Source organism: Oncorhynchus nerka, linkage group LG24 (genome assembly GCF_034236695.1).
Source record: "Oncorhynchus nerka isolate Pitt River linkage group LG24, Oner_Uvic_2.0, whole genome shotgun sequence".
NCBI classification, from domain to species: domain Eukaryota; kingdom Metazoa; phylum Chordata; class Actinopteri; order Salmoniformes; family Salmonidae; genus Oncorhynchus; species Oncorhynchus nerka.
The window spans coordinates 65,307,091-65,329,679 of record NC_088419.1 but is presented as its reverse complement, the minus strand read 5'-3'; the positions used below and the strand labels follow the sequence as shown (position 1 = coordinate 65,329,679).

At 43.7% G+C, this 22,589-nt stretch overlaps 1 protein-coding gene across 1 annotated transcript in view; it reads left to right on the top strand.

Moving 5' to 3' along the window:
• Positions 1–22,589, top strand: part of LOC115108739 (probable voltage-dependent R-type calcium channel subunit alpha-1E) — a 164,141-nt gene that overhangs the window by 76,350 nt on the left and 65,202 nt on the right. Inside the window, exons 5-7 of the mRNA XM_065009058.1 lie at positions 9,934–10,037; positions 10,627–10,785; positions 13,053–13,243. Of these exons, the coding sequence (XP_064865130.1) occupies positions 9,934–10,037; positions 10,627–10,785; positions 13,053–13,243 (454 nt within the window). The remainder of the gene's footprint in view (positions 1–9,933; positions 10,038–10,626; positions 10,786–13,052; positions 13,244–22,589) is intronic.

Here is a 22,589-nt window from a genome sequence, read left to right as displayed (position 1 = left end):
ATAAAAATAAATAAAAAATGCACACACGCCCATGCCCACATATGCTCACACATACACACACACACACACACACACACACAGTCTCAAGAGTCCATCTGCTGTGTGATCCATTGATGAATATGGACAAGGCAGGGGAGTTTGTGTCTCCTGGAGCAGTGACCATGGTGACCCTCCACTATGTCCCTCTGTTCTGGTCTGACCACCAGGGACAGCATGTCAATAGACTCTGTTTGGAGGTTTCACATAATGCTTTGGGACATCCAACTGGTTCAAGGAGTAAATCATTATTTCTGGACAGAAAGAGTTGAAGAATATGCTTTATGTTTTTGTGTGGACTGTTTTCGCTTCATTGAACAACATTATGAATTGTGTTAGAGTAGGCAATGGAGTGAACGTGTTTTATCTCTTATTTAGGATTTGTCTAGTGAATGATAATCGGATTGGTCAAGTACCCACGGTGAGCACTTGTTGCTGTGCTTCAAAGAGAGGATGAGTGGGAGAGACACAGGGAGAGATTTTAGAGAGCTGTCTGCTCCTCTCTACACAAGCGCACTGGAAAGCTTTTGAAATCAGACAAAACAGTTATGATTTTTAGGGTAGTGTACATTATTACTTGTTAAAGGTTTGGTAAATTGCTGTTAAAGTGTCACAGTTTGTTATATTTGTGAGATAGATAGGCCTCCTCCACAAACTTGAGGCATTGTTCAAGTTTTGTAAGATGGAGAGAACATTTACTTCTCTAGGAAGAAAGGGGCTGGTTCTCTGTACTGCTTCTCTATATCACAGCATGATACAAACACGCCCCCTTACAGATATTTGAAAATGATCTGGATGTTCAAGGTCCCCGTTTCTGTCCTCTGCTCTTTGTCACTGTGTATTGGTAATGAACTAAATCAGTTTATACTGTATCCTCAGAGAGAAAAGTGAAGGCAGATTAACCACATACAGAACTGAATTATACTCCTCTTGTCTTTGCTCAGTGTCTCTATGGTCCCCTCTAAAGGATGTAGTACCCTGAACTATAATAGATATGACCAGTATATTGAATTTGAACCTTTCTGTTTCCCATCTGGTCTCAGTGGTCAACATATAGTCCAAAAAAATATCCAGCCATGTTGTAACTCTCAGAGGACTTATAGGCTATTATAAAACGGGTGGTTCGAGCCCTGAATGCTGATTGGCTGAAAGCCGTGGTATATCAGAACGTATACCACGGCTATGACACATTTGTTATTTTTACTGTTCTAATTATGTTGGTAACCAGTTTGTAGGAGCAATAAGGCACCTCAGGGGTTTGGGGTTTATGGCCAATATACCAGTGTCACGTCTACTCCCGCTCCTCCTCTCTGGCGCTCGTTGTCGCTAGTTTTCCTATCATTACGCACACCTGTCACCATTGTTACGCATACCTGCGCCTCATGAGACTCACCTGGACTCCATCACCTTCCTGATTACCTCCCCTATAACTGTCACTCCCTTTGGTTCTTTCCTCAGATGTTATTGTTTCTGTTTATATGTTTCATGTCTGTACGCTACTCGTGTTTCTTGTTTTGTTCCATGTTCGTTTATTTATTAAATTCACTCCCTGTACAACCAGGGCTAAGTGCTGTTCTTAGGCATAATGCAACTTGACCATATACCACAACCCCTTGGGCCTTATTGCTTAAATATAGCCTGTGCTTTCAAGTGACAACACTGGGATCATGCAGTGTTAACTTCTGCAATGTTAACACCCTTTGGGCTTTGGTTGGTATATGAATTTGAGGATGCAATTTCCAACCAAATCCTACGAGACATGGAATATATTTTTTCTATGTGGGTTATTACATTTGTATGCTGCTGTAAAGAAACCAGATGCCTCTACTGTATAGTTCTTCTACTGTTTGTCATTCTATTTACCTCTTGATCAGACAAACAAAGACACCATCTATAGCAGCACAAATGATCAACCTGTGGTTTTATTCCCCGTGGTGTGGATTTGTGGGGCAAGCAATGTTAAGGTAACTCACCATTCTCCCTTTTCCTGTAGAAATGTGTTTTGTAATTGTTTTGGAGTCACATTGTTTCACTGGGACACAAGGTATTTGCTGAAATTGTCCTCAGGGAGCTTCAAATGGCCCATTTAGGTGAAATTGCGTTTTCACTTCTGTAGGATGCCTTTTCTAACTCCTCTCTATGAAGAGTACATGTTTTCATTATTGGCTGTATTGATATCCATGTTCTACAGGATACCTTAGATATAGTTAGGGTGTTTGACTGTGTTTGACCAAAGTGTTTGGTTTGGGGACACTGAAATCAAATGGGCCTTCCTTAGCACAGGGAGGTACAGGCTTCCTCCTGCTACACACACATCATGGCCTTTGATAGCTGCCCACTACTGGACTGTCTGAAAGGGCTGGTATCCCTGGGTGTGGATCCAGTTCCCACACATATAAAAAGTGCCCACAGACTGGGTCAATGCAAAACAAATGACTGAACTCAGCTTCAACTTTTGTTTTTAATGTAGTGGCTTTAGGGCCTGTAGTTGTAGTATACAGTTAGCTCAGGCCCTCTGGTCCAGTGGGAGATTCAGGGGTGAGGCTGGGCAAGGGCATTCCTGGGATGCATGGAGATACAGACAGAGATTATGAATGAAATAAAAGGCTCTTTGATGTCTGCATGTGGTAGTTATGTAATGGAGGAAGAGACTAGGCATTAACTCACCCTGCTGGGTCAATATGGAGTGTAATATAGTAGAGACTTTCAGTTTAGTATCGTAGGCTACTAGGTGATACAGTAACCATTGATGTCAGATGCCTGAGAGTACAATTTTTGAGAAAACATGATTTCATCCTGGCATCCTGGTGTAACATAAGCTATTGTTCACAGCAGATGGCTGCCAGCGAGACAATGCTCTTCCAAATACAGTATTTTGCTTAGAAACTGTCATGTGTCAAGGTTCTCTGGTACACTATAAACATATAGAGCAACATAATTCATTTAGCACATTATGTTTCAGTTTCAATTTTTATTGTCATGTGCACAAGTAGGGTGAAATGCCTTTCTTGCAAGCTCTTTCCCAACAATGCAGTAATAAATAACCTATATCTACAAAAGTATGTGGACACCCCATTCAAATGAGTGGATTCGGCTATTTCAGCCACACCCATTTCTGACAGGTGTATACAATCCAGAACACAGCCATGCAATCACCATAGACAAACATTGACAGTTGAATGGCCTTACTGAGGAGCTCAGTGACTTTGAACGTGGCACCGTCATAGGATGCCTCCTTTCCAACAAGTCAGTTCGTCAACTGTCTGCCCTACTAGAGCTGCCCGGTCAAAACGTCTAGGAGCAACAACGGCTCAGCCGCGAAGTGGTAGGCCACACAAGCTCACAGAACAGGACCGCCGAGTGCAGAACCGAGTTCCAAACTGCCTTTGGGAGCTACGTCAGCACAATAACTGATCGTCGGGAGCTTCATGAAATGGGTTTCCATGGCCGAGCAGCCCCACACAAGCCAAATATCACCATGCGCAATGTCAAGCGTCCGCTGGTGTAAAGCTCGCCGCCATTGGACTCTAGAGGAGTAGAAACGCGTTCTCTGGAGTGATGAATCCCGCCTCACAATCTGGCAGTCCAACAGGACAATTAATTTTTTTTTTTTTTAAACAACATTTTTACCCCTTTTTCTCCTCAATTTTGTGGTATCCAATTGTTTTAGTGGCTACTATCTTGTCTCATCGCTACAACTCCCGTACGGGCTCGGGAGGGACGAAGGTTGAAGGTCATGCGTCCTCCGATACACAACCCAACCAAGCCGCACTGATTCTTAAGACAGCGCGCATCCAACCCGAAAGCCAGCCGCACCAATGTGTCAGAGGAAACACTGTGCACCTGGCAACCTTGGTTAGCATTGTCATGTTTCAGCATGACAATGCCCCCGTGCACAAAGAGTGGTCCATACAGAAGTTTGTCGAGATTGGTGTGGAAGACCCCTCAGGAAACGAAAAAGATTTGGTATGGGTACTCAGATCCTCAAAAGGTTCTACAGCTACAACATCGAGAGCATCCTGCCTGACTGGTTGCATCACTGCCTTGTACGGCAACTGCTCGGCCTCCAACCGCAAGGCACTACAGAGGGTAGTGCGTACGGCCGGGTACATCACTGGGGCTAAGCTGCCTGCCATTCAGGACCTCTACACCAGGTAGTGTCAGAGGAAGGCCCTAAAAATTGTCAAAGACCCCAGCCACCCCAGTCATAGACTGTTCTCTCTACTACCGCATGGCAAGCGGTACCGGAGCGCCAAGTCTAGGACCAAAAGGCTTCTCAACAGTTTTTACCCCCAAGCCATAAGACTCATGAACAGGTAATCAAATGGCTACCCGGACTCTTTGCATTGTGTGTCCACCCAAACCCCTCTTCTACACTGCTGCTGCTCTTTGTTTATCATATATGCATAGTCACTTTAACTATACATTCATGTACATACTACATCAATTAGCCCGACTAACTTGTGCCCCCGCACATTGGCTACCCTGACAATCTGCATTGTGTCCCACCACCCGCCAACACCTTTTTTACGCTACTGTTACTCTCTGTTTATCATATATGCATAGTCACTTTAACCATACCTACATGTACATACTACCTCAATTTGCCTAATTAACCGGTGGTGCCTGTATATAGCCTCGCTACTGTATATAGCCTCGCTACTGTTATTTTTCACTGTCTTTTTACTGTAGTTTTAATTTCTTTGCTTATCTATTGTTCACCTAATATCTATTTTTTACTTAAAAATTGCACTGTTGGTTAGGGCATGTAAGTAAGTATTTCACGGTAAGCTTGTTGTTGTATTCCTGTTGTATTCGGCACACGTGACAAATAAACTTAGATTTGATTTAATAGGAGCCAAATCTTTTCCGCAAAACTAAGTGATGAACATGTGAACAAGCAGATAATGCACTTTGTCTTCATAAAGTACATGGTAATGAGGTCTTCTGAAATCCCCAGTGAATCAATGCTCAAGGCTTAGAGCAATGTTTGGAAATAATCTGCAAGCTCCAGTTATTCATATGAAATCGAGGTGTCGTCATTGACACTTCTCTGTCTCTCTCTGTTGTCTCTCTATCCTTGAGTGTCTATCACTGGTTCTCTACATTGCAACTTGTGACAATTAGCTAAGTGTAGATCTGGTGGTGAGTGAATGATTCATAAGACCCAGAGGAACAGAGCAGGGTTGGTGTGAGACGAGCCCTCATCAAAACACAAGGCTCTCTCTCTGAGTACTGTAGAGTAGACAGGTTATGGAGCGGTTATATATAGGTGCAAATACACAGAGTGCTGGCTAACATTTGGCCATGTGTCTTACTGGGCCATATGTATTACTGGTGATGGCTTATGTCATTGAAGGTCCCCACCACCTTATTTAATCACCATGGTCACCATAGTCTTGCCATGTGAGTCATTGTATTTGTCATTGTATTTGAATATTGTAATATATACTGAGGAGTGATGCAGGCCTGTTGTGACTGGTGTGGGTCGTGTGTTACCATGACAACAGCCCCGGGTCAGGGTGACTGATTGAGACAGACAGTGTTTGTTGTCTGTCTCTCAGGCTATAAAAGGGCCCCATCACACTTACCACAGACACACCATCATGGGCAAACACATAAAAGGTGTCTTGTAGAAACGGTGAAGGCACAAAGGTAGGCCTTGGTTACAGCAATCTGTCAAAAGCAAAGACTTCAATGACGCAGCTGAACTCTCCATGTCCTCCCTATCAAAGTAGTCAGTTAGATAACTTCCTAACCTAGATTTGCCCTCAAGAAATGACAGCTGTCTGTCATTTGACATAATGTTAATGACAGGTGTCAATCATGTCACGATATTGATAGTATTATGACTTACAGTATGTCACTGTCAAGTGACTTATTATTGTTGTTTCTTGTGTGTGGATTTACAGTTGAAAATGACACCAGCGGATCATTATCAGAAACGGAGATAAATAGGATCAGTAATGAGTGTGAATTCTGCAGCTGAGGGTCCAAGTGGTGTTAAAAGTGAACAGCTTTTGTTTCCTGGCATGATGCAGTAAAATCAGTGACAATACATTGTTCCCTTGCATGCAGTGGTACCAGTGACAGTGGATCGTCCTTACCCAGGCTTTGTGCTGCTGAGGTACTCCCACACTGCTCTGCTTTCTGGCACAAAGAGATAGCATCCATTCCTTCTGGAGCCTCCCACAGTGTCTTCACTCCTCACAGGGTTTTAACATGCTGGATTATGCTCCTAGGTTGAAAACTTAAAAAACAAACACTGTTGCCTCTGAATTTTGTTGCGTAAATTGTATTTGCTGAATGAAATATTAAATTGTAGGAATGTGCACCATCTACATAGATAAGGTTTGTCCAGTATCCAGATTTTCATACTGTCATACCGTTTCTGTATCATACCGGGTTATACGGTATTATAATATACATTATTATAGAGCCACTTGCACACATCATTTTTTTAATCAATATTATTTTTGACACACAAAACAATTTAGGCAACAGCGATCTTGATCCAGGAGGGGATTGAATGTCTCTAGTCTGGGTACCAGTCTCTTTAACTAACATTAACCTCATTGTCACTCCATGTCATTGCCAAAGAGACCTTCGTTTTCGCAGTGGTTTAAAATACTTAAGTAAAAATACTTTAAAGTACTACTTAAGTCGCTTTTTTTTTTAGGTATTTGTACTTTACTTTACTATTTATATTTTTGACTACTTTTACATTTATTTCACTACATCCCTAAAGAAAATAATGTACTTATTACTCTATACATTTTCCCTGACACCCAAAAGTACTCAAGTTAAATTTTCAATGCTTAGCAGGACAGGAAAGTAGTCCAATTCACTCACTTATCAAGAGAAGATGCCTGGTCACCCCAACTGCCTCTGATCTGGAGGACTCACTAAACACAAATGCTTCGTTTGTAAATTATATCTGTGTGTTGTAGTGTGCCCCTAGCTATCTGTAAATAAAAAAACAATTTGGTTTTCTTATTATAAGCAATTTGAAATGATTTATACTTTTACTTTTAATACTTAAGTATATTTTTGTAATTATATTTACTTTTGATACTTAAGTATATTTAAAACCAAACTACTTTTAGACTTTTACTAAAGTAGTATTTTTCTGGGTGACTTTTACTTTTACTTGAGTCGTTTTCTACGAAGGTATCTTTACTTTTACTCAAGTATGACAATTGGGTACTTTTTCTGCCACGGGCATTTCAGCAATCTCCATATGCAGCTGGATTTATGGTGGAGTTGCTCATTGGTTGTTGGAAACATCATTCATATTTTCCATGACAAAATGTGTAGCCTCAAAAATAGCATTACAATTAGAATAAAGTGAAAAACAAACATTTAGCTGCTAGCTAGGCTGAAAATCAAAGCAGAGGTTTTGTGGTTGGAATTGCAGTATGTATTTAGTTTGAGAATTTAGACATGAGTTAGCAACTTTTGACAGAATGGTTTCGTCTGTACAAACAAAAAATGGTTGCTTAGCAAACGGTATTGATATCATACCGTCAGTTTTTCAAAATACCCTGGTATACAGTGTCAACGGTATATTACCAAAGTCTAATGTAATGTTCTCTTTGTACTTTATTTATGCCTTCTGCTGAATGGGACTTAACGGCTACACATGTACTGTAACTATGTATCATCAAGCTCATGTACCTAGCCTACACGTGTGTCTGCCCAGTGGCCACTCTCTCTGTCCACTAATATAGACCAGACCAGAGTACAGCTCACCTGGCTGGCTCCTCACAAATCACAAGGGTGTCTGCCTGAGCAGGAAGTCCATCAGCAGAATAAATGGGGATTACATTTTTAGCTCCTAGATCCCCCAGTCTCCATAACAACTAAAGAGCAGGCCAGACTTGGTAATGATTTGGAGAAGGGGAGGAGGCTCTGTCTGTTCTCAGCTCATCCTAGATGGAATAATATCATTTCTGTCTTTGTATGGACGTGCTATTTTAAGATCTCTCTCCAGTCTTAATTAAAATGGCTGACACCCCAGATGTGACTAATCTTCAGGCTATAATTGGATCTATGCCATATTCAATGTACTCTGTATTATTTATGTGTAACACTGTGTTAACAGAAAATGACAAAACAGGGATATAGCAATTTACTCATGTTGAAAAAAGTACCCCCTTCTTTGTTGTTTGAAGACATCATCTGCAGCCGCACGTCATTTAATCTCTGTATCTCTGAATTCAGACCTCAGGCTTTTACTTTGAAATTTGTTCCTGGAACTGAGCCTTAGCATCTCTCTCCAGTAAGTCCTGCTTGCTGTGTTCAGAGGGGTCCCAGACTACACAACACTGGCGTCCTGTCGGATCTGGACAGAGAGAGGTGAAAGGCAAAAATGAATGAGGGCGAAAACAGTGAGAGGGGTAACCACGGGTTGTCTATCACTCCCGTTATGGTGTAAAGTGAGCCGCGCTGGAAGTGTATTTGGAGAGAGAGGGATGAGGAGAAAACGGGGGAGGGTGATCTGAATCCCCCCGAGTGTGCACAGCAGCCTAGTGCCACTAACACGTGAAGGAGAGGAGGGAAGGAGTAATGGAGGAGATTGGGAGTACACAGTAAACACATAGGCCTCCCTTACATATCTCTCTTCTACCTGCTGCGCTGTATCTACAATGTGTACCCTCCTATTAAGAGGCACATCAGAGAAAGGACAACATTTGCATTTTATAATGAGCTGCTTCACATGTGCTACAGGTAGCTGCTGTCTGTGGACTGCACCATTTTATCCAGGGTGCTGAAATTCTATGCCCAATGCTTAAAGTATTGAAACTCTGTGATCTTGTTTTCATTCAGTGTTTTAGTATGTAAGCCACAGCAAGAATACGATTCAATAATATATGTATCTATTTAACAGTTTACAGCATATTAGCCAGAATGTGCATTGCCTTGATAGAGCTGCAGCCTTCATTTCCTTAATAGAATTTGTCAGTGCCTTCCTCCTACACAGTGCAGCCAAAAAGAAGACTTGTTTTCTCCTGCATTCACTGCCTGTTGTAGACCCTCACACTCCCTATTATTTGTGTCTGCGTGCAGGCACACCTGTGTGCCTTTCACAAACAAGAACCAGTGAAACCAGATTGCTTGAACAACAGTACCCCCTTCCCCTCCCTGCTCCTCCTGAACCTTCTGAGTGGGACACATCTATAATGGCTGGTGTCATTTTACTCCAGTCTGATGGGAAAACATAACTAATGTGGTTAGCTGCACACATGTGATAGATGACTCCGATGATAAGACCCAGAGATGAAGTGCTAGGATAGCTGCTGAATGTTAGCTAAACAGAGTAGGAGCAGAATTACACTAATGGACCATTTCACTGCAATATTGATCTGTCAATCATATGTCTTGAGTCTTGACCAATGCTTTTTATTGTTTAAAATCAGGAATTTTCTAAGATTCTAGTATTATCCATGAGTAATAGCCACGAATAGTCTTAAGTGTAGACCAATTTGTAAAAGATAACAGCCTTGATAGACTGTGTCGTGTTGTTTTGAGCCGATTTTGTTCTAATAGCATGAAGGGGACACACGGTTCTAATTGCGTAGGCACATAGTTTAATTAGAGCTAATCAGACTGTGTAACGAAGAAGTGTCATGTTTTCCTGGGGAGCTGATGTGATGAATACACCGCCAACAAGTACTTTATTTGGGGGCACCAGTGCCAATACATTACCCTCTCCCCCAAATGTGGTATAGGTTCAGTCATGACCGGTCCTGGACCTGCACAAAGAAATGTATCACACAATGCCTGATTCAGATCATGTTTGACATTACATTCAGACCCCTCTTTGAAATATTAATGGAATATTAACGGTGTATAAATGATTGAATAATTCCCTGTGTTGTGTGTGGGTGTATGCAGGATTCTGGCCACAGCGGGAGCTCACATGAACATCCCAGTGGACCTGCGGACCCTGCGGGCCGTGCGCGTGCTCAGACCCCTCAAACTGGTCTCTGGAATCCCCAGTGAGTAGCTTACACCACCAGATGTACTGGGATCTGCTCTGCCTATCTAAATCTATACTAGTGCAGGCTGGTGGGAGGAGCTATAGGAGGACAGGCTCATTATAATGGCTGGAATGGAATAAATGGATTGAGTCAAACATGTGGTTTCCATATTTGTTTGATGTGTTTGATACCGTTCCATGTATTCCATTCCAGCCATAGCAATGAGCCCATCCTCCTATAGCTCTCCCCACCAACCTCCACTGATGTATACAGTACACATATAGGTATCTGCACTGGTTCTACTGGTGTTTTCTGGACCCCTGTCTAACCTCAATTTGGAGTCCGTAAAGTTAGTCCTAATGAGTTCTTCTGTTGGCAGAACACATCTGAGTCCGACTGACAACTAGCAGATGCAGTAGTGACCCACTCCCAAAAGGCAACGATGTCTTAGGGGGATTGTTGTGTTAGCCAAAGTGAGACTGCTGACAGTATCTGCTTGAAGGGGTTCCCACACTTACCATTTACAAATGTTTTGTGCTGTTACTCATTGTTGGCACTTATAACACATGACAGTTGTCTCTTTCTCTATCTTTCTGTGTGTGACCAGGCCTGCAGATAGTCCTGAAATCCATCATGAAAGCCATGGTGCCGCTGCTCCAGATCGGCCTGCTGCTCTTCTTTGCCATTCTCATGTTTGCCATCATCGGCCTGGAGTTCTACAGCGGAAAGCTCCACAACACCTGTCTGCCCATGCCAAATATCCTGGGTAAGACAGAATATGCATCCCAAATAACCACTGTATTCCTTTTGTAGTGCACTACTTTTGACCAGGGAATATATAGGCTATAGAGTACCATTTGGGACTCACACAGACAGAGAAAGGGCACTTTGAGCTCCAAGCCTTAGAGAGATGCCATCAAGTCTGCAGTCATCTAGGACGCACACTGCTCTGCATATCAATTCGGGTTGGTTCTGTAGCTGTTGGTGTCCCTTTATGAGGTTGAATCTGTTGTATGCAGTGTATTTATACCTGTACTTGCTTATAGCCTATGCTTGCATTGAACACCTAGCTACATAGAATTGTTTTAAACAATGCGTTAGTATCATGTTGTGATCCTTCGCTCTGTTACATGTATACATTTAGGGTAAGTTATCGTAAACATCCTTCCAGCCGATCATTTATCAGCAAGGTTATACTGCGCCTACTCAACAAGTGGATTATTCTTCTCTACAAGGCTTCCTCAGCTGTAATGATAAGCCATACAAACGTCCTGTGAGTGCTCTCTGCTGTTCCCTCCCACCCGCCCAGGGTAATGTATCGTCAGTGGTCAGGATGACACTAGCTGTGTTACCCAACAGACCTGAAACACACAGTACCAATCCTGACTGCACCTGTAAATGTAACCACAGCCAACATGACTGCCTATGTAATTAAACCCCACAATATAGCAGCTCAATACAGTAACTTGACTAATTGTAAAGTCATAGATGCATGAATCGTGTTATAATAAAGTGGGTTACACAGTTCTATTCACACACATGTTTATCTCCTGAACATAATTTGTTATTCAGGTAGTGTGGTCTTTTAATTAACAAGCTTACTGGGGATTTGTTCCTTCGTTTTTTTTACATTATAGGAACAGATAGAGAAGATGATGAAGTTATCTTTCCTTCTCAAAAAAGTTGTCCTTACCTTCAGCTTATCTTTTGTCGAGGGTTCAATATCACTCACAGCTTGACTTGGTTATAAAAATGTTCCTTGGTCTGCCATTGACAGACTGTAGGGTGTTCACTCACTGCTGTACAATGTGGAATCAAATCTGGCAATTCAAGAGGGTGCTACGAAATGAATGTCAAAACGTAGTTGTCTTTGCCCTATGTCATTATAAATGACATAGAATACATCATTAGATCATTTTCTACAATATTATAACCTTAATAGACTAGTACTTGACAGTGTTGATGAAATAAAGTGTTCATTTACTGTGACCATTGCTCGTTTAGACTGCGCCGCTTCTATATTTAATGTTGTGATGTTGTACCATTTGGAGGTGTTTTCGCTGGTTGGACCAATCAAAATCAACTTGATACCTTTGTCATTTTCATCTCCAGATCCTTGGCTTTTATTGCCTTTTTTATTGCCTATATTGGCGATATATATATATATATTTAGTCGCTATTTAGTTTTATATTGAGCGGATTTAATTGAGAAAAAGCCCATATTTTCACTCACGAACCTGCAGCCACTAGTTAGCTTGTTAGCTGATGTTCGAAGTTAGCGCTGTTCTGCCGCGGAGCAGCACCACAGGGTTTTATTGAGCAGTGACGACTTATTTGATCATGCCTGTGATGACCTTCCATTCACATGCTACATAAACATGCTACATATATGTATAAATATTTGTATAAACCTTGAAGGAATTAATCATTTTATGGGTGAACACTCTACACTCTGTCTCGGTGGTTTAATACTGTAAAGAGTTATATATCATATATTCTAGTATTCCTTTACTACATTTCAAATATATCCGATTTAATACAGTACCCAATTGTATCAAACAACATACTGTCATTTTTAAGATGACATCATCATAAAGGTTATGTGGGGACCACACTGTACGAGTTAACCTTATTTACCCCCTATTGGCTTTAGAGAGATGATTTATTATAATCACACATTGCACAAATCAAATAGCATATTATTAGTGTCATCTTTCACAAGGGTTCAGGAAAGGACTTTTGCACAGAGAGCTGCTGCTGCTCACTTCATTGATCGAGTCATGCATTACATTACAATCATCATATTGTGCTACTTATTCATGCATCTCCAGTAGATGCAAGTCATTTCTCAGAATTGAGACATTTCTCTGAAGTCATCATATCTCTCATGGGAAAAACACATTCAGTTAGATTGATTTCAGTATTGCATCGTTTTTTAAATCTTTAGCCTAACCTACACATCCTATAGTGGACTCTGACTCGGGACAATAAGAACAAGTTGAGGAACTTTATTCTCTCTTGTCCCTCTGTCAGAGAATGAGACGGTGGACAAGTCGGAGTCAGAGTTCCCGTGTGGGGTGAGGAAGTGCCCTGACAAGTACGCCTGCAGTGAAACCTGGATCGGCCCCAACGATGGCATCACCCAGTTTGACAACATCCTGTTTGCTGTACTCACCGTCTTCCAGTGCATCACCATGGAGGGCTGGACCACCGTGCTCTACAATGTGAGTCACACCTGCTTCTGCCATAGATGAGGGAAAAATAAGCCTATTATTTGACCTGGCAATATATTTCTTTGATATACCTCTCCGAATCCTAGCTAGCTGTTTTTACCTGTCATTACTAAAGCTATTGGATTTTTATTGCAAGATGCACTCAAACATCCCTTACAGTAGCTTCCCTGTTCTGTGATTGTGAACACAATTGATTACACACCATACCTGAGAAATGATTGAAGCTTTGCACAACGATAAACAAACACACCATTTAGGCTGCGTTTACACAGATAGCCCAATTCGGATCTTTTGCCCAATTATTGGCAAAGCAGCTGATCTGATTTGTTTTTTTATTTCTGTTTTTTAGAGGGTAGATCAGCTTTAATATTGAAGATAGAATGTGGTTTCTATCAGTGTCGGAATCATTTCCAAACACCTGGAGGTGTGTTGGGTCATTGTCCTGTTGAAAAACAAATGATAGTCCCACTAAGTGCAAACCAGATGGGATGGTGTATCACTGTGGTAGCCATGCTGGTTAAGTGTGCCTTGAATTCTAAATAAATCACTGACAGTGTCACCAGTAAAGTACCCCCACACCATCACACCTGCTCCTCCATGCTTCACGGTGTTAACCTACTCTTACCTAAACAAAAATTTCAAATTTAGCCTCATCAGATCAAAGGACAGATTTCCACTGGTCTAATGTCCATTGCTCGTATTTCAAGGCAAGTCTCTTCTTATTATTGGTGTCCTTTAGTAGTGGTTTATTTGCAGCAATTCGACCATGAAGGCCTGATTCATGCAGTCTCCTCTGAACATTTGATGTCGAGATGTGTCTGTTAATTCAACTCTGTGAAGCATTTATTTGGGCTGCAATTTCTGAGGATGGTAACTCTAATGAACATATCCTCTGCAGCAGAGGTCTTTCTTTCCTGTGGCGGTCATCGTGAGAGCCAGTTTCATCATAGCGCTTGATGGTTTTTGTGGCAGCACTTGAAGGAACTTTCAACGTTTGTTAAAATTTCCGGATTGGCTGACCTTCATGTCTTAAAGTAATGATGGATTGTCGTTTCATTTTGCTTATTTGAGCTGTTCTTGCCATGATATGGACTTGGTCTTTTCGGGCTATCTTCTATATACCACCCCTACCTTGTCACAACACAACTGATTGGCTGAAACGCATTAAGAAGGAAAGAAATTCCACAATATAACTTTAACCTGTTAATTGAAATGCATTCCAGGTGACTTCCTCATGAAGCTGGTTGAGGGAATGCCAAGAGTGTGCAAAGCTGTCATCAAGGCAAAGGGTGGCTACTTTGAAGAATCTCAAATATATTTGGATTTATTTAACACTTTTTTGGTTACTACATGATTCCATATGTGTTATTTCATAGTTTTGATGTCTACACTATTATTCTACAATGTAGAAAATAGTAAAAATTAAGAAAAACCCTTGAATGAGTAGGTGTGTCCGAGCTTTTGACTGGTACTGTATATTTGTAAAAATATTTTCCTTCTCTAATATTTTCCCTTGACCCTTTCATCCCTTCCCTAATTGGAGTATAATAATGTTTCAAGTTCTAATGTCTCATGCACAAGTGCAGTGAATTGCCTTTCTTGCAAACTCAAAACCCAACAATGCAATATTCAATAACAAGTATTACTAGAAAAAAATACACAAGAAAGTAAGTAAGTAAGCTTACTATATACAGGAAAAACTCAGTTCCAATAACATATTTACATGTGCAGGAATACTGGAGTGATGGAGGTGGATATGTACAGTATAGGGGTAAGAGGACTAGGCAACAGGATATAAGATTAACAGAGTAGCAGCAGGTTGTATGTGAGTGGGTGTGCGGGTGTGTAGAGTCAATATAAATGTATCTGCATATTATGTGTGAGTGAGCAAATGATGGAGTGAGTGTTTGTGTGTGTGTTGGAGTGGCTGTGTGTGTGTGTGTGTGTGTGTGTGTGTGTGTGTGTGTGTGTGTGTGTGTGTGTGTGTGTGTGTGTGTGTGTGTGTGTGTGTGTGTGTGTGTGTGTGTGTGTGTGTGTGTGTGTGTGTGGCCCTGTGAGTGTGCAAAGAGACAAGGTAAACTTAGATAGTCCATGTAGCTATTTTGTTAGCTATTTATCAGTCGTATTGTTTGGGGATAGAAGCTGTTGAAGATCCTGTTGGTGTCAGACTTGATGCACCGGTACCTCTTGCCGTGCGGCAGCAGAGTAAATAGTCTATGGCTTGGGTGGTTGGAGTCTGACGCTTTTACGGGCCTTTTTTTCACACCGCCTGATATAGAGGTCCTTGATGGCAGGAAGGTTGGTCCCAGTGATGTACTGGGCTGTCCGCACAACCATCTGTAGGTCCATGCGATTGAGGTTGGTGGTATTGCCATACCAAGCAGTGATGCAGCCAGTCAAGGGCCCATGCCAAACTTTTTCAACCTCCTGAGGGGGAAGAGGCACCGTCATGCCTTCTTCACAACTGTGTGTGTGTGTTTGGACAATTTGAAGTCTGTAGTGATTTGGACACAGAGAAACTTGAAGCTGTCTACCTGCTCCACTGCCACCCACGTCAATGTGCTCTGAAAATGTGCCCTGGAATACCGTTGGGGCACGCGGCCTTGCGGGTGTTGACCTGATTAAAGACCCTTCTCACGTTGACCTCAGAGAGCGAGATCACCTAATCCTCTGGGTCGGTGATGACCTCACACATGGCTCGATGTTGTTGTTGTCAAAGAATGCATAAAATGCATTGAGTTTGTCTGGTATTTGGCATTTAGTATTTGATTAAGATCCCGATTAGCTGTTGCAAAAGCAGCAACTACTCTTCCTGGGGTCTACACAAAACATGAAACATAATACAGAATGACATAATACAGAACATCAATAGACAAGAACAGCTCAAGGACAGAACTACATACAAAAATGTAAAGGCACATGTAGCCTACATATCAATGCATACACACAAACTAGCTAGGTCAAATAGGGGAGAGGTGTTGTGCCGTGATGTGTTGCTTAATCAATTTTTTTTAAACAGGTTTGCTCTTTATTTGAGCAATATGAGAAAGAACGAAGTTCCATGCAATAAGGGCTCTATATAATACTGTACTCTTTCTTGAATTTGTTCTGCATTTGGGGACTGTGAAAAGACCCCTGGTGGCATGTCTGGTGGGATAAGTGTGTGTGTCAGAGGTGTGTTGTTGTTTTTGCAAATTATTTGGGATTTCCAACACATTAATGTTTCTAATAAAAAGAAAAAGTGATACAGTCAGTCTCTCCTCAACTCTTAGCCAAGAGAGACTGGCATGCATAGTATTTATATCAGTCCTCTGATTACAATGAAGAGCAAAACGTGCTGCTCTGTTCTGGGCCAGCTGCAACTTAACTGGGTCTTTCCTTGCAGCACTGGACCACACGACTGGACGATAATCAAGATTAGACAAACTAGAGCCTGCAGAACTTCATTTTTGGAGTGTGGTGTCAAAAAATCAGAGCATCTCTTTATTACGGACAGACCTCTCCCTGTCTTTACAACCATTGAATCTATATGTTTTGAACATGACAGTTTACAATCTAAGGTAACGCCAAGTAATTTATTCTCCTCAACTTGTTCAACAGCCACACCATTCATTACCAGATTCAGCTGAGGTCAAGCACTTAAGGAATGATTTGTACCAAATGCAATGCTCTTAGTTTTAGAGATCAGGACCAGTTTATTACTGGCCACCCATTCCAAAACAGACTGCAACTCTTTGTTAAGGTTTTCAGTGACTTCATTAGCTGTGGTTGCTGATGCCTATATGGTTGAATCATCAGCGTACATGGACACACATGCTTTGTTTAATGCCAGTGGCAAGTCATTGGTAAAAATAGAAAGAGTAGAGGGCCTAGAGAGCTGCCCTGCGGTACACCACACTTTACATGTTTGACATTAGAGAAGAATCCATAAAAGAAAAGTTGTATTGTATAGATAGCTCTGAATCCACGATATGGCAGAGGTTTAAAAGCCATAACACATAGTCAAACACCATTTTTTCCAACAGTTTGCTAAGAGCTGTCAGCAAGCTCATAAGTCTGCTGTTAGAACCAGTAAAGGCTGCTTTACCACTCTTGGGTAGCGAAATTACTTTGGCTTCACTCCAGGCCTGAGGACAAACACCTTCCTCTAGACTCAGATGAAATATATGACAGATAGGAGTGGCCATAGAGTCAGCTACCATCCTCAGTAGCTTTCCATCTAAGTTGTCTATGCAAGAGGTTTGTCATTATTGATCGATAACAATCATTTTTCCACCTCTCCCACACTAACTTTACAAAATTCAAGCTGGCAATGCTTTTCTTTCATTATTAGTTTTTTTATGCATGAATACAATTGCTCACATTTTGTTGTTGGAATTTCCTGCCTAAGTTTGCCCACTTTGCCAATTAAATAATCATTAAAGTAATTGGCAACATCAAATGGTTTTGTGACGAATAAGCCATCTGATTTGATGAAAGATGGAGTTGAATTTGTCTGTCTGCCAATAATTTCATTTAAAGTACTCCAAAGTTTTTTCCCATCTTTCTTTATATCATTGATCTTGGCTTCATAGTACAGTTTGTTCTTCTTTTGTTGAGTTTAGTCACATAATTTCTCAATTTGCAGTAAGTAAGCCAGTCAGATGTGCAGCCAGACTTATTTGCCACTCCTTTTGTCCCTGTCAGGATTTGGCCAGGGTTGTTCCGGTTTTTGGTCACTAGATGCCCCCATTGTGCCTTTTGACCTTTTGTTTTCCCTTGATCCCCATTATTATTTGCACCTGTGCCTCGTTTCCCCTGATTGTATTTAAACCCTTTGTTTTCCTCAGTCCTTTGCTCTGTGTTTGTATGTTAGCACCCAGCCCTAGTACTCTGTGAACTCTTGTGGATCCCGGTGGACTCACTTGTGGAATTCTGTTTTTTTGTTCTTGTTTGTTTGTTTTTGAGTATTTTTTGAGGCTTTTTGTGCTATACCTTCCACCTTGTGGATTTACCTTTTTGTCTTGGGGGATTACCTTTGTTCTTGTGGAATTCCTTTTGAAGTTGTGGAGTTACATGTTTTCCTGAAGAACTTCATTTTTTACTTCATTAAATACATCGTCTCAAGTACTGCTGTGTCTGCCTCCTCTTCTGGGTTCTGCCAACTATTCGTGGCTCAGTTGGTTAAGTGACTGTTCCTCACTCCGGAGACCCGGGTTCGTAACCGGGTCCTGACAGAAACACAGAGCCAAAAAATGAACCCAGAGGCAGCCAGTTCCCAGGACCTTGTTGCCAGGCTGTTCCACCACCAGGAGACTGTCCAACGCCACGAAGCTGCCCTGGTTCAGCAAGAGGCCTTAATGGCTAGACATTCTCATCTTCTGTCGGAGATGCTGACTTCCATAAAGCAGATATCTGATCGACTTACCTCGGCAACAGTTCCCGTCCCAGTACCTCAGATTCACGCACCCATGGCAGTTAACCCTCTGGCTGAACCTCGTCTTCCACCTCCCCAACGGTTCTCAGGTGATCCAAGTGCTTGTAAAGGGTTTCTCACCCAATGTTCTCTCTCCTTCGAGCTGCAACCCTCGTCGTTCCCCACCGACCGGTCTAAGATCGCATATATCATCACCCTGCTGTCGGAAAAAGCCCTGGCCTGGGCTACTGCTGTGTGGGATGCCCATAGTTCCTGCTGTGCCAGCTACTCTGCCTTTGCTGAGGAATTCAAACGAGTGTTTCAAGGCCCAAGCAGTGGTCCTGACTCAGCCAAACAGCTCCTGACTCTCCACCAAGGTCGGCGCAGCGTGACGGACTATGCCATCCAGTTCCGCACGGTGGCAGCAGCGAGTGGCTGGAACAACGAGGCGCTCACTGTGTGCTTTCTGAAAGGCCTTTCCGACACTATCCAAGATGAACTGGCCACTCGGGAACCACCGGACAATCTCGAGTCCCTGATCAAGTTGGCCTCACGCATTGACCAGCGTCTGAGAGAGAGAACTCAACCGTAGACCTCTAGCCCCTATCAGTCCCAGCTCCGAGTCCCCACCTTTATCCTCGCTGGCTCCACCGGAACCCATGCAGATTGGACGCATCTCCCAGGCTGAGAGAGACCGCCGGATGAGGGAGCGACGCTGTCTATATTGTGGCAAACCGGGCCATTTCCGTTCCACGTGTCCCGGGCTCCAGGGAAACGCTCTGTCCCGTACAGACCGGGGGGAACTGTAACGGGAAACATAACCTCCTCCCATCCGTCCAACTCCCGTCTGCTCATTCCAGTCACCCTTTCCTGGGACAACCACAAGCTTCACCTTCAAGCCTTGGTAGACTCTGGAGCCGCAGGTAACTTCATGGATGGTGTCTGGGCGAAGGAGAATGGCGTTCCCTCTGAACCTCTAAGTAACCCCATGAGGGTTACTACATTGGATGGAAGCCCTTTGGGATCTGGACTTGTCACTCATGTCACTACCTCCTTGCGACTTTCAGTTTCACAACACAAGGAATTGATGAACTTTCATTTGATCTCCTGTTCCGAGTTCCCTCTCGTCCTTGGATACCCCTGGCTTCACAGCCATAACCCTCACATCGACTGGTCTGTGGGCACTATCAAGCAGTGGGGTCCTACGTGCCAAGCTACATGTATTTTCCCGAATTCCCGAGTTCTACTCCCGAGTCTTTAGAATCCATCGACCTGACCCGAGTTCCCGAGTGTTACCATGACCTCAAACTGGTATTTAGCAAACAGAGGGCCACCATGCTACCACCCCATAGACCTTATGATTGCCCCATCGAACTGTTTCCGGGCACTTGCCCCCCCAGGGGTCGGATCTTTTCCCTATCTCCACCCGAACGAGCTGCTATGGATACCTACATCAAGGACGCTCTGGAAGCAGGCCTCATGCGTCCATCCACCTCCCGGCGGGAGCAGGGTTTTTCTTTGTGGCCAAGAAAGACGGTGGATTACGTCCTTGCATCGACTACCGGGGACTCAATGCCATAACCGTCCGTAACCGTTACCCGCTACCCTTATGGCCACAGCCTTCGAGCTGCTCCAGGAAGCAGTTGTTTTCACTAAGCTTGACCTGCGGAACGCATACCATCTTGTGCGGATCAGACCTGGTGACGAGTGGAAGACCGCGTTCAACACGCCTACTGGTCACTATGAATACTTGGTGATGCCCTTCGGCCTGACCAACGCCCCAGCGGTGTTCCAAGCGCTCATAAACGATGTGCTTAGGGATATGCTTAACATATTTGTGTTTGTTTACTTGGATGACATCCTCATCTTTTCGAGCTCTCTTCAAGAACACACAAAGCATGTCAGACAAGTACTCAAACGCCTCCTAGACAGCCATCTGTACGTTAAGCCGGAAAAATGTGAATTCCATTCATCCCGAGTACAATTCCTGGGATTTGTAGTGGAACCCGGTCGAGTCCAAATGGACCCCAGGAAGGTAGGGGCGGTAGCGGATTGGCCCACCCCAAATCCGTTAAGGAAGTTCAGCGTTTCCTGGGCTTCACAAACTTTTACCGCAAGTTCATCAAGAACTTCAGCTTGGTGGCAGCCCCTCTCTCAGCTTTAACCAAGGGTGGCAATGCAAGGTTTTTGTGGGGAAGAGAAGCTGAGACGGCCTTCCAAGGACTCAAGCAGCGCGTCCTCTCTGCTCCCATCCTGATACTACCGACTACGGATGAACCGTTTGTGGTGGAGGTAGACGCCTCAGAGGTTGGTGTTGGAGCTGTCCTGTCTCAGAGGGGTGAAGACAAGAAGCTTCATCCGTGCGCTTTCTTCTCACACCGGCTTACCCCGGCTGAGAGGAACTACGATGTGGGGGATCGTGAACTCCTAGCGGTTAAGATGGCATTGAAGGAATGGAGACACTGGCTCGAGGGGGCTTCTCACCCGTTTCAAGTGCTTACGGACCACAAAAATCTGGAGTATATCCAGCAGGCGAAGCGGTTGAACTCTAGACAAGCTAGATGGTCTCTTTTCTTCAATCGATTCCAGTTTATCCTCACCTATCGGCCCGGGTCGAAGAATCTCAAACCGGATGCCCTGTCCCGAGTCTACGCTCCTGCCATTCGAGATGACACGGACATGCCTGTCCTTCCTGCTGCTAAGATCGTGGCTCCGATTTCGTGGCAAGTTGAGGATACCGTGAGACGAGCTCAAGCTATCGAACCGGACCCGAAAGGGGGTCCTGCCAATCGGTTGTTTGTCCCCAAGGCAGTGAGGACTCAGGTCCTTCTGTGGGGGCACTCCTCTCGCCTCACCTGTCACCCGGGCGAAGATCGCACCTTGGAGTTCATCCAGCGTAAGTTCTGGTGGCCTACCATAAGAGAAGACGTTGCCTCTTTCGTCAATGCCTGCCCCGTGTGCTGCCAGGGCAAATCTTCTCACCTCCGCCCTCAAGGACTCCTTCACCCTTTACCTATTCCCCACAGACCCTGGTCCCATATCTCGTTGGACTTTATTACTGGCCTTCCTCCATCCCATGGCAATACTACTATCCTAGTCATAATCGACAGGTTTTCAAAGGCGGCCAGGTTCGTCCCTCTGACTAAGTTACCTTCTGCCAAGGAGACGGCTGAGTTGGTAATTAATCATGTGTTCCGAGTCTTCGGCATTCCTCAAGATATGGTTTCTGACAGAGGTCCCCAGTTCGCCTCAAGGTTTTGGAAGGCCTTCTGCCAACTCATGGGTGCTTCTGCCAGTCTATCTTCAGGGTACCATCCGGAGTCCAACGGCCAAACAGAGAGGATGAATCAAGAGCTGGAAGCCACCCTCCGATGTATGACTCGTAACAACCCGTCCACATGGTCGCCCTTCATTGTTTGGGCCGAATACGCGCACAACACCTTGCGCTCCTCCTCCACTGGTATGTCCCCGCACGAGTGTCAGTTTGGCTATGCCCCTCCATTGTTCCCGGACCAGGAGGCAGAAGTCAGAGTGCCTTCAGCCTTGAAGTTCGTCAGACGCTGTCGGCTTATGTGGAGGAAGACCCGTCTTAATCTTATGCGTTCACAGAGGTACCAACAACAAGCCAACAGACGTCGCCGTCCCGGGCCTACCATGCGCCCCGGCCAGAGAGTCTGGCTCTCCACAAGAGACTTACCACTACGGGTGAAGTCTCGCAAGCTGTCCCAAAAATACATCGGTCCCTTTAAGGTTGCCAGGAGAGTTAACCCAGTTTCTTATCGCCTACACTTACCCAGATCCCTTAAGATTAATCCCACATTTCACATTTCCTTATTAAAACCTGTTGTTTTTTCTCCCCTTGTCCCGGCAGACAGACCTCCCCCCTCCGCCTCGTGTCATTGGAGGCCAGCCGGCTTATACCGTCCATCGGATACTGGATTC